The sequence below is a fragment of the Lissotriton helveticus genome, chromosome 4_1, assembly GCF_964261635.1.
Source record: "Lissotriton helveticus chromosome 4_1, aLisHel1.1, whole genome shotgun sequence".
Classification (NCBI taxonomy): domain Eukaryota; kingdom Metazoa; phylum Chordata; class Amphibia; order Caudata; family Salamandridae; genus Lissotriton; species Lissotriton helveticus.
In genome coordinates this window covers 1,982,426,156-1,982,434,175 of record NC_136063.1, presented here as the reverse complement: position 1 = coordinate 1,982,434,175, position 8,020 = coordinate 1,982,426,156, and the positions used below count along the sequence as shown (strand labels likewise).

Genomic DNA, 8,020 nt, shown 5'->3' with positions numbered 1-8,020 from the left:
CCTTGGACCTGAGAAGTTCCCTCCACCCTTGGGCCCAGGAATACCTACTTCAGGTTTAGACCGGGGACACAACAGAGCTCTTCCAAGCTCCTGTCCACGACAGCTCCCCGGGCCTCTTCGCATGTGAGGCTTCTTACAGCGCATCTCACAGGAGCATTTAGGAAAATCCTGCTTTATTACTCGAGGCAGCGCATACCCTTTCACTTCGGGCTCTGTCGTAGTGTGAGGCCCTTCGTGCTGTGGACACTGGCAGCACCTGGAATTCCCGTACTTTATATATTGTTAGCACCGGAGATATTCCTGGATTGGATTCTACGAGCAGCACACATCGCTCACCCTGGGCGCTAACAGCAGCACGGCTTCCTCCTGCATGGAATCTGATGACAGAGATGCTCGCGCATGCATTGGGTCTGGGGCCGCAGAGGTGACCCTTGATTTGGCTTCTGGGACAAGCAGAGCTCGCTCTTGCTTTGGATTCTGATGACAGCGGGTCTCTTTGGGGGATTCTGGGGCAGCAGAGCTCCCCTTTACGCTTCATCCTGTGGCATTAGAGATCCTTCCTGTATTGGGTCCTGGAACAGCAGCGCTCCTTACTTAGCCTGATCTTGTGGAGGTGAGCTCGTCCCTTTGCTGGGCCCTGGGGCAGCAGAGCTCCCGTCTGCGTTTGGTCCTGTGGCAGCTGATCTCGTCCCTTTGCTGGGCCCTGGGGCAGCAGAGCTCTCCTCTGCATGTGACCCTGTGGGAGCTGAGTTCGTGCCTGTGCTGGGACGCAGGCAGCACGCCTCCTGCCAGTTTTGGGTCCTGGAGCAGCAGAGCGTTCTCTTCGTTTGGTCCTGTGGCAGCTGGGCTCGCCCTGTGTCGGGCCCTGGGGCAGCAGGCCTCCTGCCTGTACTGAGTCCCGGGGCAGTGGGCGCCCTCCGGCGGTGGGCCCGGGCAGCAGCAGAGCTGACGGTTGCGCTGTGCAGTGCGGCAGGAGCAGCTCATGAACTCTCCACGTCTGCTCAGCACCGCGGACAGCAGCGCGCTCCCTGACTCCATCCGTCTCTGCCGAGCTCCCTCTCTGCGCCCATCGGACCTCGAACCGGCGCCCGGGAGCATGCTGCGGCGGAGCGCTGTGGTACCGCTCTCGAGTCCGAGCGGAGACGCCAGGACATGCACCGCTCTGTAGTAGGTAAAATCCAGCTGCTGGCCTCGGGGCTTTAAAGCTTCGCAAGTATGTGTTCGGTTTGCTTAGCGTGCTTCTTGCGGTCATTATTGTACGATGGTCAAACGTTGTATATGTGTGATGATACGCGCATATTGAGTACACGGGGACACGTATGTGCGGGTGCATGTATGCAGGTATTGTCAGGTAGGCGCGCAGATGCACAGCGATCCAGTGCTCCCGGCATGATTCATGTTCCGGGAGGAGAGCGCACGCCGTGGATGCATGGTGGGCGAGACGGCCAGAGAGTGGGAGGAAGAGCGAGGCGGACGAGAGGTGCGGTGGAAGTTGAACATGTTGATTGTGTCAGTGCATTCACGTGCCCGCACCCCTGACAGTAAAAGAGGAGCCGACTACCATGTGCCCAAATGTTCTGGAGTCGACGCAGGTTCCGACACTGCTTGCGATGGTCTTACGCACAACAGCTCGAGAGAGGACGCCTGTCGTTCAATAGCTATCTTACTGACCGCATGTATTCATCATCTCATCCATTGCTCTGCGCAGGGGAGGGGGCATTGAACGCACGGTGTGTGTGTTAGTGACGATGAACACAAGTGTATGTGTGTGTATCAGTGTTTGTATTCGCCTACTTGTGTGTGTTCTGTGAGCAGTGGCTGTATGAGCCCAAGTGTGTTTGTGCGTTTGTATGTGTCTTCAGGTGTGTGATTTGTTTGTGGGAGTGTGTGTGCATGCATTGTGTGCCCATATATGTCACGTATGTGCGCTATTATGTACATACATATGAGTGGACATTCATGGGTACTTCTGTGTCCGTTTCTGTTGATGTTGAGTGTGTGCATTTAGTTACCTACGTGATCGGATGTGTATTGTGTAGTAGTATATGTGTTCAGCGTGCTCGTTGGTGTGTGAACTTTGTATTAATATATGTGTGTTTGTTCTTCTGTCTCACTGTCTCTAGATGTGCCAGTAAGTCCATGCGTTTTTGTGCCCTGTGCCGCAATGTGTGAGTTAGTGAGAACATGTGTATGAGAGTGTGTAATAAAAATGTTGATGTTTGTTTTGACCTTACACCGATGTGCTTGTGTGTAGAATGTACGTATTTGGCCTGTGTTTGTTGTAAATGAGTGTGGTGACCTTATTTTTACGTTTTTGTGTGCGCCAACTGTGAATGTGTTTGGCCTGTGTTTGTTGTAAATGTGTGTAGTGGCCTTCGTGAGATATATTCGTGTGGGCCAACTGTGTATGGTTAGTGTGTGTTGCAAATATGTATGTTGATCTTCTTGCTATGTGGTGGTTCTGTTTGTGTGTGTTGTGTGTTTGCTGTAAATGAGTGCGGTGACTTGTTATGATGTGATTGTGTGTGCCAACTGTGTATGTGTGTGATCTGTGTTGTAAATGTGTGTGGTGACCTTCTTGCGATGTGATTGTGGTGCTAACTGTGAATGTACGTGGTTTGTGTCTGTTTGTGTGAGACACGTGTTTGTCTGTTTGTTTGTTGTACGTGTGCATCTTTGGATGTGCCCTGTGAACTCCTCTCGGTGTGTCCCTTCCGCACCTGTGCTGGGCCATCCAGCATGGGCAGAGCATCAAAACGCAGTGAATGAGCAGGGAAAGCGCCGCAGAGCAGGCACTGAAACCATCTCTCTCTCTCTCTGTCTCCGTTTCTAGATTAACATTCCCAGGAGGGTGAGAGCTGCTGCTAAGTCCAAGAAGATGTTTCTGTGGCTTTTTCTGTTCCTGTCCACCCCGATATCCTCCACAAACCCAGATTCCGAAATATCCATGGAGATCTGCAACGTCTGCTCCTGCCTGTCGGTGGAGCACGTGCTCTACGTGAACTGTGAGAAGGTGGCCGTCTACAGACCCAACCAGCTCAACCCTCCGCTCTCCAGCTTTTACCACCTCAACTTTCAAAACAACCTGCTCATCATCCTCTACCCGAACACCTTCTTGAATTTTACGCACGCTGTGTCCCTGCAGTTGGGCAACAACAAGCTGCAGAACGTCGAGGGCGGGGCCTTCCAGGGGCTGGGCGCGCTCAAACAGCTGCACTTGAACAACAACGAGCTGAAGGTGCTCCGAGCCGACACCTTCCTGGGCATCGAGAACTTGGAGTACCTCCAGGCCGACTACAACCTCATCAAGTACATCGAGCGCGGGGCCTTCAACAAGCTGCACAAGCTGAAAGTGCTCATCCTCAACGACAACCTGATTGGCGTCATCCCAGACAACATCTTCCGGTTCGCCTCCCTCACCCACCTGGACATCCGGGGCAACCGGATCCAGAAGCTGCCCTACATCGGGGTGCTGGAGCACATCGGCCGCGTGGTGGAGCTGCAGTTGGAGGACAACCCCTGGAACTGCACCTGTGACCTGCTGCCGCTCAAGGCCTGGCTGGAAAATATGCCCTATAATATTTTCATAGGAGAGGCCATCTGCGAGACCCCTAGTGACCTGTACGGGCGGCTTCTGAAGGAGACCAACAAGCAGGAGCTGTGCGCCATGGGGACAGGCAGTGACTTCGACGTGCGCATCCTACCCCCGCCTCAACTGGAGTCAGGCTTCACCACCCCAAACGGGCACACTGCACAGACCCCCCTCAACCGCCTGGCTACGAAGCCACCCAAGACCACCAACCCGTCCAAGATCTCTGGCATAGTGGCAGGGAAGGGCCTATCGCCTCGAAATCTCAGCCAGGTGGTGTCCTATCAGACAAGGATACCGCCTCTCACCCCGTGCCCCATGGCCTGTGTCTGCAAAACGCACCCTTCTGATCTGGGACTGAGTGTGAACTGCCAGGAGAGGAACGTGGAATCCATGGGGGAGCTGCAGCCAAGGCCCCTGAACGCCAAGAAGCTTCACGTGAATGGGAACTACATCAAAGACGTGGACAACTCCGATTTCGTGGACTTTGAAGGGCTCGACCTGCTACATTTGGGCAGCAACCAAATTGTGGCCCTGAAGGGAGAGGTTTTCCGCAACCTCACGAATTTACGGAGGCTGTACCTCAATGGCAACCAGCTGGAGCGGCTGAACCCGGACATATTCACCGGCCTTTACAACCTACAGTACCTCTACCTGGAGTACAACGTGATCCGGGAGATCCTGGCTGGCACCTTCGACGCCATGCCCAACCTGAAGCTGCTCTACCTGAACAACAACCTGCTCAGGAGCCTGCCGGCCTACATCTTCGCCGGCGTGCCCCTGGCCAGGCTGAACCTGAGGAACAACCACTTCATGTACCTGCCGGTGAGCGGCGTCCTCGACCAGCTCCGGGCGCTGACGCAGATGGACCTCGAGGGCAACCCCTGGGACTGCACGTGCGACCTGGTGGCGCTCAAGCTCTGGCTGGAGAAGATCAATGAAGGGATTGTGGTGAAGGAGATCAAATGTGAGACCCCGGTGCAGTTTGCCAACATCGAACTGAGGGCCCTCAAGAACGAGATCCTGTGCCCGAAACTGATCAACAAAGCCTCCAACCTGGTCACCAGCCCCATGCCCTCTGTGACTGTCACCGCCACCCAGGGGCCTGGCAGGAGCCCCCCAGGAGGCCCGGTCCCTCTGTCCATTTTGATACTAAGCATTTTAGTGGTGCTGATTTTGACGGTGTTTGTTGCCTTCTGCCTGCTGGTGTTTGTGCTGAGGCGGAACAAGAAGGCGTCGGTGAAGCACGAGGGCATGGGGGGCCCGGAGTGCAGCTCCATGCAGCTGCAGCTGCGCAAGCACGACCACAAGCTACACAAGAAGGACGGCCTCTCGGCCGAGACCTTCTTCCCGCAGACCATCGAGCACGTCAGCAAGAGCCACATCTGCATGGGGGCCGACGCCGAGGCCGGCTTCTCCTTCTCGGACCCCCACGGGCAGAAGGTGGTCCTCAGGAGCCTGGGCGACAAGGAGCACGACCTGCTGCACGCCGAGAACCGGAAGCGCCTCAGCACCATCGACGAGCTCGACGAGTTCTTCCCGGGCAGGGACTCCAACCTCTTCATCCAGAACTTTCTGGAGAGCAAAAAGGAGTACAGCAGCATCGGGGTGAGCGGCTTCGAGATCCGCTACCCCGAGAAGCTCTCGGACAGGAAGAACACCAAGTCCCTGATAGGCGGCAACCACAGTAAGATCGTGGTGGAGCAGAGAAAGAGCGAGTACTTTGACTTGAAAGCAAAGCTCCAGGGCAGCCCAGATTACCTCCAGGTGCTCGAGGAGCAAACTGCACTCAACAAGTTATAGGCCGGACGCACTTGCATACATGACCTTTTTGAATGACGAAAGTGCCTTTTGTCGACGTTTAACTTCCAAATACTAGTGTGCTTATGCATCGAGGAGAGGGACGCGCAGAGAGTCTCTTTATCTACACCGATTTACCACTGGCCGGAAATCTGCTATGCCCCGTGCCATCCTGGAAGGGTACCCCAAACTCTATTGCCAAAGGGATCGTTCAAATTAAAAATGGGGTGCACCAAGTGCGCCCTGTGCTTCAGAGACCCCGCTTTGTTTGTTATTTCACATACAGATCTTTACTCACTTTTAATTTCCAGAGCAGGCACATGGACTCAGTTACTGCCACTTTCGTACTGATTTCCAATGGGTTCTACATCTTGCACGTGGATTAAGCTGGTGAAACTGGATGCGTGAGGTTGTGAATCACAGTTTTAAAAGATTATGTGAAAAGTAAAAAGCATGCAAGGAGAGAACTTTCAATAGTTGGTGTGAAAAGGTTACGTCTTTGACCTGCATCTTGCAACCCCTGGATTTATAAAAACGTAAGGATCGTTTTAAAATGAGCCTAAAGATGCATTACAATCATGTGGAATAAATGTCAGGACAGGAAGCATACCTGTCTGTCTATATCCCTGTCGATGCTACATCGAGTGGCGTCTCACCTCTCCAGGAGGAAGGGGATAGGTCAGAGATGGCAGGCTGCGAACATCCAAAAAGGTCAGAGGTCATGCTCAGTTACAAGAACCATTCGCAGCCCCAAAGGTGTGCCCAATATTGTCGAAAATGCTTACTATGCAAGCGTGCCAGAAACTATTTTTGTAATATAATTCATATTTATGAAACACTTTGTATAATAAATAGCAATCTATGTACTCCTTAATATGTATTTAATATGCCTGACTTGTTTTCCCTATCCTAATGCATTACGTTTTGAGTATACATTGAAAAACTGAAAAAATATACCAAACTGAGGCTGGTGAAAAGTGTGTAGAATTCTCTTGGTTTTCGTGATCAGGTAAAAAAATAAATAATTTGTTCTGCGCTGTTATGTTGTTGGACTTGTCGTAATATAATGCCAGGCGTTCTACAAAGGTTACTATTGCTTAGATATTTTTAAATTAATAGTTGTTATGCCCGTTGAGCGGGTTCTTAATGATGTGCACCTTGTGCGGTCAGCTTGGTTTGGGGGGGGGGGGTAACGGCCAGTTACGTACCCACACGCCAGGAATGATAAGCGGATAGACTGCGTGAAGCACGTGACTTGCCACGAAACGTCAGGGCGCATTACAGTGGGTCTCAATTGTGTGAAATATTGGAATATTCACTTTAAAAAAAATCAAAATCCTTTTCTGACACCTTTTGTTGCAGAGAGAGTGACCTATGTTGACAATTTCTGATTTATTACATCGTTTTTTCATGTTATAGAGAAGCTCTATTCAGTAAATAGATTTGTCCCCAGCAGTAGAAGCCTGGCTGGAAGCCACTGTCCCCTTTCCCTACGTAGGCCCTTAAACTTAAAATGGGAAGCCAGTCATTTCCTCTTAGCTTAGAGGTCGGTTAAGGAACAGGCCGGGCAGCCCCCTTTTTACACCCCCCTGCATCAAATCTAACCATCATATCAGCGCGTTGAATCTGCGCGGTTCACCTGGTCTAGTGCGTCCCTTTGCTTTAATGTGTGCGTTGCTGTATTTAGAGAAAGAGAATAGCCTCGGTTCACAGCAGGTGGTTGCAGGCAGCCCCTTAACGGTGACGCAGAGAGGACGTTCCCTTTGGAGAGTGTAATTGACCTTGATCTCCACCAGGGGGAGATGGGAACTCTGCACCTTAGCGTGATTCACAGGCAATAGCCCTTCTATTTTAAGCTCTTCCAAAGAGCGTGTCTGGAGTGGTGAGAGTACAGCGGTTGACCATATATAAGAAAATATAATATAAAATATTATAATATAATATAATGTAATATAATATAAACTGTGCAACCCCTCCCCCCACTAATGCGCACACTTTCAAAGTCTCTAAAATAGAAGGTTAACTAATTTATGCATGGGGATTTTTTACTATATAACAGATATTCTATGCAGAGAATGTGGTATTTTCATTTAAAGCCGAGTGTATACCGGTTGATTTTAAGTATTTACAAGTATTCCTCACACAATCATTATCTTGTATTCATATTCTATGTATATTGACATTTATGTTCATTTTCCTTTAATTGTTTTTGTTAATTTCATTTTTAAACGTGTTTTGCGCGCGGTGCTTGACGGTGGCCGCTCTGTCCCTTCCCTGCCTCCTCTCCTGATTTGGAGATGCACCTACCGCCCCTGGGCCACCGTGAGACCGCACACTGGGACTTTAATCACGATGACAAGTACATTTCTATAAGAAGCCCCCCTCCCCCTAGCGTCGCTCCCCCAGTCCCCAGCGGCCCCCGGCTTCCGCTCGGACGCAGCGCCTCGCGGCTCCCACGTGAGGTGGATTACAAAGCAGTGTTTGTGGAAGGTGACCCGGCGCTGCGGCGGGCAGTGTTTAGGGAATTAAAGGAGCTGGGACGTGATCTGTCCTATCTGAGCTCGCGGCGCACAGTGCCGGCGGCTCACGCCGTTTCCGTCTAGTGCATTATGCATCGGCTGGAGCTGATAC

The 8,020-nt window shown here is 51.7% G+C and overlaps 1 protein-coding gene across 1 annotated transcript; it reads left to right on the top strand.

Moving 5' to 3' along the window:
* The first annotated feature begins 2,839 nt into the window (after positions 1-2,839).
* Positions 2,840-6,427, top strand: SLITRK4 (SLIT and NTRK like family member 4). Its single transcript, XM_078685962.1, has one exon. The coding sequence runs from the start codon at positions 2,879-2,881 to the stop codon at positions 5,390-5,392; it is 2,514 nt and encodes an 837-aa protein (XP_078542088.1). The 5' UTR covers positions 2,840-2,878; the 3' UTR covers positions 5,393-6,427.
* The last annotated feature ends 1,593 nt before the right edge of the window (positions 6,428-8,020 follow it).